We start from the raw sequence: 17,608 nt of genomic DNA on the forward strand, positions 1-17,608 counted from the left end.
ATTCCATAACATTATTTAAACAGAATAGCTTAAAGCTAAGATATTAAATAAATTATAAAATCTTCTTAGTGCTGTCAGAGTCGTCGATTTTTAATTTACGTTCTCACGGTTCATAAATTGATTACAGTCTTAATTGTATTGATTATACTAAAATTAAACAAATATTCTTGTTATGATATTTTAATATTTCGCTAATAACAATGCAAGAAAGAGTCAGTGATTTAATAATATATTTCATAAACAATGGCGTGAAATCGTTTTTTTTATTGTATATTCTATTGAGAGCTTTAATGGTAATTACTTGTTTAGTAAATAAAGATTCGATTATGTCACACGAACAAAATATTTATTCCACAGGAAAAGAAGTTTGGTACTGTAAATAAAACGCTAAAGTGTAGCTGTCTCTGGATTTATTGCTCCATCATCCCCCTAGGCACAACGCAAGTCTTGATCAGATTTTATTTATTTGTTAAAGTTTGCGCATTTTAGAATATAAAGACTTTACATGGTCAGTGTCGAAAAATTTAACTACACGTATATGTAAATTAAAAGTGTCACATACAATTAGGTAGTAAATTTGCTATATATATTCTTGAGTATGTAAGAAAACTAATATGGTATATTAAACCTGTAATTCAGTATTAATCCTTTTTAAAAATAATCTTATAAAATTCAAATTTATCAAAATCAAAAAGCCTTTTTATACATAAATTGAATACTATTTTAAAGTAGACTAACATACATGCATAAGATTTAAATGACACCTATTTACCCTTGTTGCTTTAATAGACAATAGAGCGGGGAATAGAACATCTTATTTCGAATGCTTTCCCACTGGATCGATCGATATTCGACCGTGACCATAGCAACGCGCGCATAGTGCGTGGGTCAGGGTTTCTGCAATCTACTATACAAATAAAACAATACACGATGCACATTTTTTTGTACTAGGATAACGGGTTTTTGTGACATTCATATTGACATTTTCGTCTTTCAAAGGGTAATGTTTAGTAAAAATAATATTTGCATACATATTTTATTAAATATTTTAATGAGAAAAAATAATCGTATAGATGGTTAAATGTCCTAAGCTGTATAATTGCTACAAGTCCTGATCTGAAACTATATATGTATATAACTATTTATCTCTAATCGTAATGTGTACGAATTTGCTTAATTAAAATTTTACATATGATTTTTAATTCGATTATCAAATAACCGAAATATCAAATAACCGAATCGTATTCAAAATGCGATTTCTAAGATGCAAAAAGCTCCATGTTTTTGACAATTGCGAACTGTTCACGAGTATATGAGCACGTACTTTTATTATGACGTACGGCATTTTTAATAGAACGGATTTCTTATCAGTGACCTTCAGCTTAACACTGCTTGTAATACAGAAATTAATGTCGCATATATGTATTTTTATTTATTTTTTGTTTTTTGCTTTGACTAAAGAATTACATATTCAAAAAACTAAAGAATCTTATATTGTTTTAATTAATGCCCATATCAATAAAAATAAGCTTGTGTATTCAAGTTGCTGAAGTTGTTTCTTTAAACTTAGTTTGTATACAGACATTTTATTATTATTATCCCATACATATACCACGATCATATGTATGGGAGATACTTAAAAACACTTTGAATACACAATAAAATCATCTTTGTATGGTAGAATAATCGCTACCACTCACAGATGACAATAATTATTGATATAACTGATCATTTAGCCTTAACCTTGGCTCTGTCGGTCCACGTAGTTGTGTGGTTATTGTGGAAGTCTTGTGTTATATAAGAAGATTACACACTCATTACCTAGTCATTTTAAGATATGTAACTTTGAAATTAACTACAGCGTTACTACTTTAGCGCCGGTTAAATAGGTATTGGGCTAAACAAAGATGTCGAGTCCATACAATATTTTCTTCACCTCCTCGATGGGCTGTTCTTTAGAAACGAAGTCATTAATGTCTCGTATATTTGAACTAGTCTTAATCGTCTAATATTTACAGAATTTAAAATAAAATTGACTGTATCTGAACGATTTCCTGTGTTTAATTAAATCAAAACAACTTGTGCCTAAACCTTTACTTTACATCGCGATAAAATGAGGGTAGATTTGCATATTAATTACTCTACCCACGTGGCACTGTTTGCACCACGCAACTTCTTAAATTATTGCTTGATGATTGCTGCGCTATAAGTCAGTAAGTTAGAGAAATATGCCACAATACAAGTAGACGAAAAATAAATATTGCAGTAATAATATGTAATACAAATAATGCGTTCCAATATTTACTTAATATAAGATATTTCCTTGTTTTGAATCATTAAGGTTGCTTCATATTATAGTTACATGACTCTGATTACGTCTAAGTACGGAATTGACATTAAAATAATATAGGTCAATCCGTACTGTATTATACATGAAATAGAAAATTTCTCGACAGTGCGATGATGGACTTCAAGCTGTCTGTTGATATGGAAGTTAGCTTGGGAGCTGGATAAAACTCTTGTTTCCAAACAATTCTTTTTCACCATTTTATGAAGGTTAAATTTAAAAAAAAACTCTAGAATAACTCTATAAACATTTATAGTTCAGACTACACAATTTCCATAATTTGTACCCACAACAATGTTGACTTATTAGCAATGTAAGGAAGTAAAACGAAAAATATGACTTGGATGTAAGAAGTAAGGATTATGGTAGATGAAATTATAAGAAGTGAAATAAGTACGGCCATGACCTCAGGGAGGCCAATGGTAAGGTGAGGGTGTATATCGTGGGTGAAATTGCTTTGGAGTATACCATAGGGTAGATGTAAGTACATCATTTAGGAATAGAATTGTTATCGGTACATAAAAACGTTTATCGTCTTCTTTATTTTGTCCTTAACATAAAAATGATCAAGACTCATAAACTTGTACTAAGGGCTTTACGGAACTTACTAAAAGTAAAAATTTATACATTATACTATATGATTTTCATTTTTTTTTTTTGAAAATCAAGTAGTATAATCTATATCTAAGTAAAGAAATTTTACAAGCTATATTCGGAAAGTCAGTGCAAACCTTACTCGCGTGAAAACTGAAAACGTATCACTGTGGGCTATCGCAGACTTCTCTTCTTTTACAAAGAAACTCACAAAGATTTATTCGAACGAACATTGATGCTATAACCTTTATATGAGTAATAGATTTTTGATTTTTTTGTAGAAAGCATACGATACAAATCCCGAAAAAATATTTAGATGTTGAAGAGACAATCTAAAGCTAAAGATAATTAAATATTAAATAATTTAAGTAGTGTGATTGCAAATGTTTTGTGTCTCGCGCTAATCAATAAACCTGTGTTCTAGTAAAACATAATTAGGAAACTTTTGGCATTGGGGGCTTATTACCTTCGAAGTGTTTATGTTATGAAACAATTTATGTATTGTTAGTGTTGCGAATGACGCTAGGTGACCTCCTGCAAGGTTGCGCCGACACTTCCCTGTGTACTCAATCGTTTACTGCCATGTATTATATGATTGTGTATCATAAATGTACATAGCGTGTGATAATACTTTGTGTATATGTATTAGTGATAAGACCACAACACAACTTTGTATTAAGACAAGAAAGACACGATATATACAAGACTCAAGTGTCCCTTGGATGAAATAATATAAATATTAAATATTTTTGAACATGTCGCAAATAACGTTATTCGTACATAAAACATACAAATTGTGCAATACTGTATGTATTTTATTTAATACCATTTATAGTTATTGGTTTTATATACTCTAACACATTCTTATCGCCTTCTTATTTAATCTTCTTACTTAATTACTTTGGTGTCTTATCTTATAATATTAACATAAAGACATCTCTAGGACATTTAAGGTGTACTGAAATGCCCTTGTATTGGTAAACACGGAAAAGTCAGAATTGGCGAAAGGTCTCACTATATCAAGAAAAAAATTATATTGTTATAATGTGTATCAGCAGGAAGTGATTCACTCTCAGAAGGTTGTGTAGATAATAACTGAGAAGCTAATAATAACTACTAGCTATTTCAAAAGTTTCATATTTCTTTTTATTCGAATATACGATAAAGGGCATAACAATTATAAATATTTTAAAATTTCATAGATCTTTTAAATTTCTCGAATATAATTTCTAATAAACCTGATAATTTTAAAGTCTAAAGGAGAATGCGTCATATTATGATGAATAGGTCGTCGAAGACAGTGATTAACCGCAAAGGGTTTGTAAACAACAGGTAGGGGTCGTGCTCACCTGCGCCCGCGCCACTGACATTGCGAGATAAGATACGTATATTATTTTGTCACCACTATCGGCCCAATGTCACAGTGACCTTAATGACACGAATGACGACGCGTCAGAGCGATCGTCGCTCGCTCTGACCTTGCAATATTTATCTAATCTTCCGTTCGCGAAAATGTAGTTAGCGTTATTATATATTATGTTTGTACATTGTGGTCATTTCAATCTTAAAACTTTACCATGTGTCTTCACATAAGACCTTGTTTTACTTTAAAACAATAATATATTATGTGTATTTATTAAGTTAATGCATTAATAGTTAAACCTTAACCATCTAGTGACTGATTAGAAGATTTTTTGGTATTTGTCTTATAAACAATTATATCTTCCGATATTTCTCCCTGCCAGTTACTGAACTATAAAATGGTTCTTAAAATAAATAAGACTAATCAGCGGGGTCTTCTTTAAAATTTGATTTCTAAAAGAAAACATTATCACTATTTGAAATAAATTATTGTTAATCATAATTTAGTTTTTCATTTTTATAAATATTGTCGTAACATATTAAACCTGGTTATTATGACTATTTCATGGCCGAAGAGCCTAATCCACAAAGGCTTATTTTATTATTTAAATACACGAGGAAAACATCCACGAAAGTAGGCATTTCAATATTCCATCTCTAGATGGATAAATAAGGGATAGCGCTTACGCGGAGAGCACGTAACTTGTTGTACATAAGTTGCAATGATTCCACACAAATTCCCAATATGTACCTACTAATTACATTAATCCATATATTCATTTAATTTGTATTTAAACTACAACCTGTATTTTGTAAAAAAAAAAACACTTCGGCATAAGAATACCGCTAGATCGGTGTAACAAAATATGTATTTAAATTTTTATGCAATTTACAAATTTACAAGAGCAACCACAACAACAACTTTTTGCATATTTCAATATAACAAATCCTTGAAAAGCATATCTTATCTTTTTGACCATTATTCTGATTTGTATACAGTTGTATATATAACATAATATCGATTAGTAAGTATTATGCATGTTATAAAAGCGACCTTCATCGGTTATCGTCATCACCCGGAAATGACTTATAGGTAAACTGTCTGCTCTGTATAGTTTTCCTAAGCAGGATGTACATAAATGCATCAAATATGCAATAAATAGACTCATTACTGTCTGGCCATGTTTGACTAATTTGAGGTTTGGTTATTTACTTGAAGGGTTTATTAGCATAAAAAATAAACAACTCTTGGTCTCCTATTCTTGAATGACATTTCTAAACTCAAGTTAAGTAAACATTTCATATTAATCAGTTTATTTAGCTCAACGTAAATATTTGAAAAATACACTTTGAGCTAAAAATACAGTTTGAGCTTAATATTTAATATGTATACGAATCTAATAGGTAAACTAAGCATATAAAATAATCTTACATTTCGAAGAATTAACTTACCTAAATCAGGAATGGAGCTGGATGGCTCTTCGAACATCGAAGGCTTGTGGATACGCGGTGGTGGCGGCGGTGGCGGAGGAGGTCGCATGCACTGGATGACCGACTGAACAGGCGGCGGTGGCGCTGGCGGCATCAGACACGGCGCGCGAAATTCCTTGCCAGGTGGCGCCGGGAGTTCCAGCCGTCTCCCGCCACCCATCATCTCCATCTCGTAAGTATCCATTGGCTCGCGCTTCGGCGACAACTTTGGATAACACTGCATTGTTTATAAACTTATCACAAAAGTTCAATGTTTATAAAAGTTTTCAAAATTTCCAAATAAATATTGTAGACACAACAAAAGGCATCGAAAACGTCCATATGTATTTAAAATAATTATTTATTAGATCGCGATAGGCGCGTGCAGCGAGTCGTTGCGGCTTAGCGCCGCTCCACTCGCGAGACTCGTTCGCTCGCCGCGACCAACTTTCTCTCACTGGCGTGGCAGAGCCCGCGGCTGGACGAAAGTGAATCTGCAGCGCGCCCCCGCACCCTCGCAGCCCTCGAGCCGCGCTGCATCGCCCGCCCAGCGCCCTCCGACACGACCACTGCTCCACCTCAACTTTAACCTTACTCTCACCTCTTGAGTGCAACGCTCCAGGTAGGTTATTAATTTTCATCCGTACTCATTAAAAATTCCTGCACTAAAGAAAAAAATCTTAAGTCTCTCATAAGATTAAATATAAAGCTATATAGCCTCATTTTAGATATTTTATTAATATTTATAATATACGTAAAAAACATAAAAGTGCAAGCAAGCAATGTTTGATTTGTTTGGCCCTGTAAAATTTTAATTGAAATCATGTACTACAAAGTCAGCGTAACATATTTCCTACAATGTTTTAAGTATATATATAGTAGTAGTATATATTAATAACAAACCTTCACATATATTTTGCTACTTCCGTAATTTAATGACACACTGAAAAGTTAATCTTAGATGTTATAAATTCTGACGTCATTGAACAAAAAATAAATAAAAAACCATAAAATTTATATCTGAATTTTTGGTAATCATTTTTATAATGACGATTTAAGTCTTAAATAAAATAAACTCTTTACTAATTCATTTTTATTTTCAGGTGGACTCTTATTTAAATTCATTAATTGTGTTTTATAAGTATTGTATTATACCTAAGTGAAGCTTTTACCACATTCTATAGTAAATAGCATTAACGAATAATGTTTAACTTTATGTTATTTGAAAATAAGCACGCTGTTTGTACATACAATATGAATATGAATTATATGTAACTTCCATATCGAATCCCGAGATGACTGAGGCACGCATACTGATAAGTGATAGTCACCGATAAGATTTCGTAGATAGCTCAGACGGGGACGTGACGGAAAATTATAGGTTTTAAATATAAAACAGCCAAAAGAAGATAGTACACGGAATAACTTATTATCTTTCCATTAGATAGTCTTCGATTCCTAGAATTAATTTCAATATAAGTTGATGTTCACGTTGATGTCACAATTATAAATGTATAAGCCAGTTATTTCTTATATAAGATATATACGTTATTTCAGGTAATTGTATCGCATATCATTATATTAATATAATAAAAACACAGTACACTTTTAGAAAATATGTTATGATTCATAGCGCTCCTTTCGCTAATACGCGATTTGTTCCAGGCAACTCTAGTTACATATGACTTACTCGGAACACATATTGTAAAAACTGACTGTTACTGACTTTTGTTGTTTAAAAATGTTTTATAGTCTCACAGCTCAAATTAGGAAAGTAGTCGGGAAAACATCAGGCGGGGTATGTTGCCAATTCCTGTACATGGAGGTGGTCGGGTAGGATGGGTGTGGAGGGACGTGCACTTCGCAAAGCGTGTTGATCAGGTCACTGCCACCGGCGGCTCACGGTCGAGACCAATGTTCACATCTATTTTGGCGACGGGTCTCACTGAAACTTATCTATTTCTATTAAAAATGCAATGCCATACATAAATTTATTACTGACAGTCAGATATATATCTGATTGACATTATAACTTAGTTGATAATATTATTTCATGCAGAAAGTCAAGCCAAGTCCTAGAAACTGTAAAAAAAATAAGAATTATAGACCATGTCACTTGTCATTTGATTAGGCCGTTAGTTTACATGTAATAAACATTTATTGTATTATGATGTTAGTAATTGTCGAAATATTTTTAAATATATATGTAGCTAGACACTTATATAAAAAAACATTTTATTAATAACTGTCAAAGAAACATCTATCTTGCATAAATATTTTTATTTTATTTTATTTGTTCATTATTTTATTAATTACGAACGTCGTATTCTGTTTTGGCACCGCTGGCATTATTATTTTTTAATATTCTATTATTATAAATATAGCTCATGGTATACAGAGATAATATAGCATTGTATAAAAAAAATGAAATTTGGTCAAGTACTTCTTGACACAAAAATTACACAAATCTTTTCCTTAATGTTTATATAATTTTTTTTTAAAGATGACGTGTAATCTGTTTATATAGCTAATATTAAGATACAGTTTATTTTCCAGTACTCAAATTATATCTTTATAAACATTAATATAATATCCTGGGAAAGAAATGCATGTCTAGCCAGTGCATATCGATCGACGGAGGTCGCGACGGCGACTGCTGAGTCAGGACGCACTTACACCGATATCTATTCCATATTCGAATTAAATAATTACTAGAATATTAATTTCTAACCATTATTCAATCGGTTTAATTTAATTGGAATTCTATCTGATAATTGCCACGTCTTGTATGTGAGCAACGAGAACATATGTTAAAGATTAACAACTGTAATTATTAACATAAGTTTCATACGAAACCTAAATTCCATTTCGAAAGTATATCACATAAAACCTTTTTCTACTTATAAATTAAGAATAACTTACGGTTTTGGCTAATAACACTTTTTATAAAATTTGTTTCACATTCTGCGTGACTATTTTGATAAGACGATAAAATGTACCGAATTTATTAAGTTAAACTCATGAATAATTAGAAGTCCCAAGTTCAAGTTTACACGCAATTGTTACTATGAAATAAGTATAAAGTTCAAGGCTAAGGTATATATTATGTGGGTCAACCTAGCAATCAAGTTTGAATGCTTTGCGTGTAAAGGATTTTCAGTATTTTAAACAGAAAAGTAAATGTTGCTGATGATAATCTATGTCCTTGTATAGAACTTTACTTGTAGACATATTCATACCTTATCCATTACAGATGTTAGGATGTTTTACAAATAAATAACAACACAAGAAACATCAAACATGTTACAAAATGAATTCAATTGTTGTGGCACGTCGGTGTAAGTGTAATACACAAGCGCGATGCATAAGATTGTATCTGTTGCGCATGCGGCCCGTAGACACCCTCGCCGTCTGCAGCTCGTTTGTCCTCGTGCCCTTCCCAACCGACTTTCACTCCCGAAATCCGGACAGATAAAAACAACCCATAGACACGCAACTAGAATATCGAACAGTCCTAGGGTGTGATGGAAAATATGAATTGATAAGTTGTTTATGTACATTAAATCTGGTAGATTTGTGTAATAACTTGTTAAGTTGTCGTTTCAATTATTTCAAGTATAAACAATAACAAGAAATTATTATTATGTACTTGTATAAACATGGTACATACGACAGTTTCTATAAAAGCCAGAAATACAAATGTTTCCATAATATAATTGAAATGTAGCAATTGCTTAGGGTTTAAATTAAATTAAAAACCGCGATTGCAATCATATACCTAGTGTCAATAAATATCAATAAACCTAGTTCATTGTATGAATTCAGTTGAACTCAGAATATAGATCGCGAGTGTTTCAACGCTTCAAGCCTTGAAGACTGCAGCAGTGGAATGCCCTTGCAAGGGTATCTCAATGTCGGACTTTAGGTGCCAGTCGTCGCCCTCATGCCCCCTCCGCGACCCCGCCCCTCGCCCCATAACTTAACTCTTTTAACTGGATGCATCTGAGTAAATAAACAATTTAGTTTGACCTTTAATGCATGCTGCACGAAGTGTTTGACTTAGTGACCAACGTAACAGTAATTATAAGGCACACGGTTACTGTCGAAAAATGAATTTAAATCATTTTTTTAGAATAACCAGCGTGCGTATGATTTCTCACTCGTATCAAATGAATGGTAATATTGTGTAAAACGTGGTGGTTATTCACGGGATATTCTAAAACTCGGTTACATATATACTGAATGTAAATTTAAACATTTAAAGACAAATTATTCTAGATATTTTAGAATGAAACACCAAATATGGTAGATTTTCAAAATTGAAAATATCACCAAGTTTTAGAAAAATGTGGATTCTATTATTATGTGTTTCTCTGTTTGGTTTTATTATGTTAGTAGAATTATATGAAAAAACAATTCGTACAATACATGTGTCATCAAGACTAAAGACAGGTTAAGCTTATTTTTTTTTCTAAGAAGAAATGAAGTGAACCAGTTATATACTTAAGAGGTACTGACATGCAGTTAATTTTTTTCAAAACCTTGATGGGCTTTGAGGGGAAGGTAGGGAGAGGGGCGTGGTATTCAGCACGCGCCGAGGTTGACTGCCGTTGACACCGCCCGAGGACACGTTCCCAAGGTCGATTTGCCCAAAACGCTCCAATATTTCTTTTTGTCAAATGGCCATGAAACAACTTTTTGGCAACCCATAAAAATGCCTCACCTACGAATACTCACTCATTACGGTTAAATGTTTGAGTAATTAAATGTTTGCTTATTAATTGTTTTTAGCATCGATTCGATTACCAGCGACATAACGTTAATGTTTTGTAGGCACAGAAAACTGTTAAAATATTATTATTGCAGTACTTCTTAAGAAATGTAGAATTAGCTATTGCTAAAACTTCAATAAAACAAAGGCTGACATTGCGAGGGTCCTTACACTGCGGTCGAAGGAGTTCAAGGCTTATACTACAATATATTAATTGCTATCAACTTTCGCTAAGAAAACAATGCTATCTGCTAGCAAGGAAATAAATCATTTCATTAATGAACTAGTGGGTGCTGTTATATAGATAATCGTTGCGTTTATTTTACGTAGATCCTTTTAGTATATGTCCTTTTACTCTTAACATAATCAAAGTAGCCTTCCCGTAACTTACATCTTTCTCCAATATCTAATTCAGTATTACATATTGGAGAAAAATGAAGGTTTTTTTTCGTTCAGTAGGCACCAAATTAATAAATTTGTTTAAACTCTTTTATATAACCATTCTAAACGGTAAAAACAATGCAGGAACTCCATTTAGTAGTTACTTGTTATTTTATCGTTCAGTGATTTTAAAACAATATTTTTAGGGCCAAACAGAGAGTCTTTAATAAATTAAATAGAATAAAATATTTTTATAGGAATGATCTCCATTGATTCATATAGTATGCCATACAAATTTATCTCATAATATTATGATAAATAAGTAGTATTTGTACCAAACTCGTTATATCTCAAATATATTACGCAATTTCAATTTGACAATTTCATCGACAATATTAAACATCAATATGAAATCAAAACGACAATAAGCCCTTGAGAACTAGATATACCCAATTAAAATACATTATAAAAGTGTTATTAGATCGGTTCTTCTAACAGAAGAGAACAAAAAGGAAAAAAACTTCGATGCAAATGAATCACATTTGTTAACTGGCTTATTGTATCGAGTGCACACTGGGTAATTGATTTCATTAGCCGAACGAGTCATCATGGATCAAGATTGTGAATGTAAAAAGTCCGCGACAGTCGGATACGGGTTCCCGAAGGACCTGAGGGGCGAGGGGCGGGGGAGTGCATCGGGACGTTGACTGTCTGGCTCCTGCTTGCGTTATCTGCAGTTGCCCTTTCGATGCACCGTACGTCCACCCCCTGGCAGGGGTACCAGACTACTGCAACCCCCAAACGTTCTAGAACGTGCTATTGACCTGAAATAGCAACGGTTCTGCCAAATTAATTTGAAGCAATGCGTTGAATGTTTTATCCCGGTCTATGGTTTCGCAAATGTATCCTAGTTTTGCAAGTATTCTGCCTCTTGTGTATAATGAATACGTTTGTTATATCCTTAACTAATAAGTTTTTATTTTTAGTTATTTGATATATTATAAACATTATTAACAAAAAATATCTATCCTATTTTCTCCGCTAAGCAGTAAAATTAATTAAGTAAAATTTTGGTATGGAGATAAATGGTCTCGGTAAGGAATGATCATTCTCTGAATTATAAAAAATTAAAGAGTCTCAAATTTTTTGTATATGAGCAACCAACATACGCAACAAAAAGATTTCAGCGCAGCGAATTGTATTTATAAACGGTAAATATTTAAACTTATTAGCTACTAAATGTTTCGTCCTTATCACGAGATAAAACATATGGATTAAATTACGTTTTTTAATAAGACAGTATGATTTACTTTTGGTAACTAAATTACGGAGGGAATATTTTTTTTTTGTTCAGCAAGTTATAAAAATAAATGTAATACTTAGTCTGTACGCTATCAGCTTAAAATATACCTGAGTAGCAAATTCAATCATCTATTGAGGTCTTATTGATTAACAAATATCGAAACTTTCACCTTTATTATATCAGTAGGTTAAGATTGGGGTTGTGGCAAAAGGAGAACTAAGTATGTTGTAAGTATCATACCTCGGCAAATCTATTGATCTACTTATAAATATGACATGACAACGGAAAAAGATTTACTATTCAAACAGTAGGTTATTTTGAAGAAGTAAATCACATCTCATTAGATGTAATTAACATTTAAAATATCGATCATTTGATCAATAGATTCATACTTCATACGTATTTAAAAAATTGGGTATATCAAACAGCGATTAAATAATGTTTTACATACAAAAATTACGGAGGTGGAAAATCACATAAGTACCCGAGGCCCGGGACCAGCTCAACTCATGAGCTGTGTCAAGGCCGCGTCCTCGGCCGTGACCGTGATGCCCCGCGCTCTCCGAACAATATCGACATCCTCAACACACATAGGCTTTGCCGCACAATACGTAAGTATAATAGTAGATATACAAATACACTCCACCAGGAGTCGATTCCACAATTCACGGTCTGCACCGTGGAAGACTTCAGCTAACTGCATCAGGTGATTCAGATGAAATCTCGACTGAACTTGTACAATAATGAAACGAGGCAGGAGAGATTGACTCTTTAGAACACTCTCCATAGTAAACTTTGTAGAAAACGCATAGAGACTGACATACACAATGACTCTAGAGAGAGAATCAAGCCCATCAGTAATACATTAGAGATTGACAATTGACAAGCATTTGTGAACTTTTTGATATATAAAAATCCTTCTAGACATTTTCTGATATATGACTAATCTCACAGCCGATTTTTACATTCATAAGAAAATGGAAATTACTTGTATGCCTAAACCCCTGTTACTTTATATAAAAATATTGTACATTTTGTCCTACACATTTGACCGTTGTTCTTGTCTATAGAAATAAGACACTTTGTATTTTTATGGAATGTTTGATATACATATTTTGTGTTTATGCCCATTGATTATTCTTAATTTGTGGTGTAGAATGTTTTGAAATTTTCAGTTTAAATGTCAAATAATACTCGTCATAAAATTCTGAAATCCTCCAAAGGCGCTGATCTATAAGGTTCGTGCATCGTGTTTTTATCAGACACATTTTGTTAACAATGCTTACCACATATAAAATCCGTCGACCAATTAATTACTTTTTTTCCTGGGAATCAAACCCGGCAAATTTAAGGGCAGAGAATCCAATTGAGTACTAAGGTAAATTAAGTGAAGTTTTCCTCCTTTTAATAGAATAAATAGACCGTGAAAAGGATCCACACTATACAATAGAACGAAATAAATACCTCAAAGAAACCTAAGGAAGTGTAAGAAAAAGTTATCCTATGTTTTGGGATTAAGTAGTTGAATAACGCAACCGCCTACGTACACGTGTCTGTTCAATCAACACGGTGAAGGTCACGCGTCCCAAATTGTCCATATACTCACACGGGCCTAGGCCGTTGATCTCCTAGAAAATCTTTCAGAGCCTTCTTTGCCCTTGACCTTTACCCGCGCAGGCGCCTTTTTACTTATTACGACCTGGCTCCTTTATCATATGAATCTAAATAATTCTAATTTCCCTTATGTTAAAATTATAGTATTGAGATTTAACTTCCCTTTAATTTTTACGAGTAGTATTTATCGCAATATTTCAATCATACTAACACAGAATAATAATTATGTATTAATTTCCGAAATTTTAGTAGTATAAATACTGAATTGTTTACAGAGTAACAATTATATGCATAAAATTAAACTTTTTATAATTTAATTTATCTCAAAAAGTTAAATGAACAGACTTGATGCCTTTAAATGATTTTGAAATAAAAATTCAAATATAAATACAGATTCAGGTATTTTTTCATAAATATAAATTATAACATATTTATGTTGATCAATGAATATTTTTTGGTTTTATTGTGTATTTTTCAACTACATAAGATATAGTTTTGTCAAATCGGAATGCGAGAACATAACTTTTTATACCTCTGCCGCCATCTAGGGGGAGTGGTGAAGTTACTTGCAATTTGATAGTGGCGACACCTGATTATCGTCTGTTCCGAAACCGTGCTCAGTTCTAATAAAATAACATAAATAATATATTTGAATACCAGTCTTAGTTTAACTTCAGCTTTTTTACCTAAGGCAATTTTTTTATATTATTTGTAATTTATTGCATAACATTAATAATATTATTTCCTAAACTATACTTCGTTCTCGCCGCTGGTTATTCATATTTTTTAAATAATTCTGCATTACTTAGGAACTCACGCAGAGATCGCTTATTAACATACGGGCATAATATTTTTTTAATAAAGTTTTGTTTATATTTGCATGCAATTGTGTGTGCAATACAAACAAATTAAATAAATTACTAATTTAATTGGTCTTATTCGGTTCGATCGGTGTACTATGTTCCCTAATAAGAAGTAATTCAGATTTCCTGATCAAAATATTTTAAACATTTCAGCCCTCTCTGCATCTTAAACGACCTTTAAGATCTAAGAGTACAAAAAAGGTAAAGTACATATTCAAGTGTATAGAAGTTAGGTGGGCGAGCGCAGGCCGCGGCCGCGTTGCAGGGGAAGCGAGCATTAACCCTTTCTACAGTTCATTCGCCGTCTGGCCTCACCCCTGCAACCACCCACTCGCCCCTTGAAGCGACCTGACTGCACATTTACCACATTGAAGCCAAATTACACATTTACCTGTTAAACTTACGCTATATCGTTTTAATTCTACATGACTTACTTTATACTTTATCTACAATACATACATCGGGCACATTATATTATATACAGAAATAATATTGCTAAATATACATTGGTATAGCCTGTACTTAACTGTTACGAATTATTGAATTATTAACTGTAAACTACTTAATACAGGTGAATACAGACTAATAAAACTATCCGCTTACCCTCGAATTAGTATAGAATCGATATTATTGTAAAAATATTAATACCTATAAAAACATATCTACCTATGTATGTACATAATTATAACTTGATTAAAATATGGGTCATAATAATAATAATTACCCGTTAAAAAAATTGCGTCTCGTAAGATATCTTATATAAACATTAAACTTACTAGTTTATAGTTTTATAACAAAACTTTAAATAATAAACCTTACTCTATTTATTTTACTTTAATCTGAAATCTTAATATTACTTAATTTAAATAATGTTTTGTCACTTTTATTTATTTACAAACACACGAGAGCTATAATGACAAAACATATTCAAACTATATTTTGAATAAATAATCGATTAATTTCATTAATAACATATGTAAATAAAACAACCAATTAGTCTGCTATGAAAAGTCAAACAGTGTAAAATAAAGACTATCAACTAAGCTGAAAGACCATTGTACCCATATGTAAATAAATTAATACAATAGTCTGTGGTACAAATGTCATGTACAACGTGTGCCGTGTGTACTGTCAATGTCAAAAATTTTCATAGACATAATCAAGATCACCTCGATCGTCAACATTCTGGCGAATTTTATGTTTAATTCGTAGTTCTAATTTGTCTATGTTTGTACTCAAGATCATATAATAATGCCGAAAAACAAAGGAAAAGGAGGTAAAAACAGGAGGAGAGGAAAGAACGAGAATGAAACCGAAAAACGTGAGTTAGTTTTCAAAGAAGACGGTCAGGAGTACGCCCAAGTCACAAAGATGCTCGGTAATGGCCGCTTGGAGGCCATGTGCTTTGATGGCATCAAACGTCTCTGCCACATCAGAGGTAAACTTAGAAAAAAGGTTTGGATAAACCAAGGAGATATCATATTAATTGGTTTACGAGATTATCAAGACGCCAAGGCTGACGTCATATTAAAATATACACCCGATGAAGCAAGGAACCTTAAAACTTACGGTGAATTCCCAGAGACTGTACGTATTAATGAAACGGTTGTTTATTCCGTGGATGGTTTGGATGAAGACATTGAGTTTGGAGATGAAGTCAGCTCAGATGATGAAGCTGATCCTGTTGATGCAGTCTAACCCCTGTTGATCCTAAATCCTTTAGTAACTATGTAAGTTTTTGTAAATTATTTTTGTTCTATAGAATGATTTACCCCAATAAATAAAATTTCATAGATCTGTCTATATATTTAGGCATCTGCAAAACAATGCTACAAAATTCTAATATTTGTATGTCCCTAACAAAGTGTCTATTGTTAGTATTATTTATTGAAATAGTTAATTTACATTCAAAAATTACATGTCATCCCCTAGGACATATTGCACAACATTCCTGGAAAATATGTAAAACTTTAAAATTGCTTAAAATCTAAGGAATGTACATAATTAAATACTTTTAAAAACTTTCTTGTGTTTACTTTTACTCATATCACACAGTACACTAGTACTTTAGTATTAAGGTTTTTGTAATGTTTAGCGTTATACAGTTTTATAGTTATGTGTTTCATATTTATAAATTAATGATAGACTATCAAACTAACTCAACATATATTCAATAAGAATAGACTACAATTTATGAATATGAAGTAAAAAAGCAAACCTTTCTATTAAATTTGCATAGAATAAAGTGCATTGATAAGTAGTATAGAAGAAATGATATATTACATTTAATGAAAACCAACTTTTCTCTGATAAAAATTGCGTGTACAAGACATTGAGTGGAATTTGAGTTACATATTGTGTAAACAAAGGACTTATGAAATCTTTAAACAAAATAATGTATAGGGAAGTAAGCATTGTTATGGTGACATATTTGTACCCGTTTTGGTAATATTATTAATATGTCAATTGCACTTAATAAGTATAGGACTAGGTAAATATGTTCACCAACACATGGATAATAAAAACTTACAAATAATAAGTATATTAAAATAACCCTCTACCAGTTTACAACGAAAGTGGCTAAGGTCGAGAAGTTTATATTTTTCAGTGTTTTAATATTAGTTTATACATGTGTAATTTTATTAGTGTCAGTAGATGGCAGTTATGTAAGGTTATAAAAAGAATTTCAAAGTTTTACCAATGTTCTCTTTAACACTTGCCTTTTACTTTGTACCACAATTTGCCCTTTGGAAAATTGGAATTGGACTTTATGACAAATTCATTTGGAAAAATGATCTTGCTAAAATATGTTCTCGTAAGTATACTTATACATAAATTTTATTCGTTTATTTCAATTTTAGGTCTTCAAAGTGATTTAGTGTCTCATTATTTTCCTTATTCTA

At 32.0% G+C, this 17,608-nt stretch overlaps 2 protein-coding genes across 2 annotated transcripts in view; one reads left to right on the forward strand and one right to left on the reverse strand.

Annotated features, from left to right (window-relative positions):
• Window positions 1–6,224, reverse strand: part of LOC123710779 (ecdysone-inducible protein E75) — a 66,798-nt gene extending 60,574 nt beyond the window's left edge. Inside the window, exon 1 of the mRNA XM_045662972.1 lies at window positions 5,756–6,224. Within this exon, the coding sequence (XP_045518928.1) occupies window positions 5,756–6,017 (262 nt within the window). The 5' untranslated portion in view covers window positions 6,018–6,224. The remainder of the gene's footprint in view (window positions 1–5,755) is intronic.
• Window positions 6,225–15,842: 9,618 nt separating this feature from the next.
• LOC123711347 (eukaryotic translation initiation factor 1A, X-chromosomal) lies at window positions 15,843–16,729 on the forward strand. Its single transcript, XM_045663887.1, has one exon. It carries the CDS (start codon window positions 15,957–15,959, stop codon window positions 16,401–16,403), a length of 447 nt encoding a protein of 148 aa, XP_045519843.1. The 5' UTR covers window positions 15,843–15,956; the 3' UTR covers window positions 16,404–16,729.
• Window positions 16,730–17,608: the final 879 nt, after the last annotated feature.

This window comes from Pieris brassicae, chromosome 6 (genome assembly GCF_905147105.1).
Source record: "Pieris brassicae chromosome 6, ilPieBrab1.1, whole genome shotgun sequence".
In the NCBI taxonomy this organism is placed as follows: Eukaryota; Metazoa; Arthropoda; class Insecta; order Lepidoptera; family Pieridae; genus Pieris; species Pieris brassicae.

Coding starts and splice junctions, on each gene's coding strand:
- LOC123711347 (XM_045663887.1), top strand. CDS start 15,957: ATGCCGAAAAACAAAGGAAAAGGAGGTAAAAACAGGAGGAGAGGAAAG.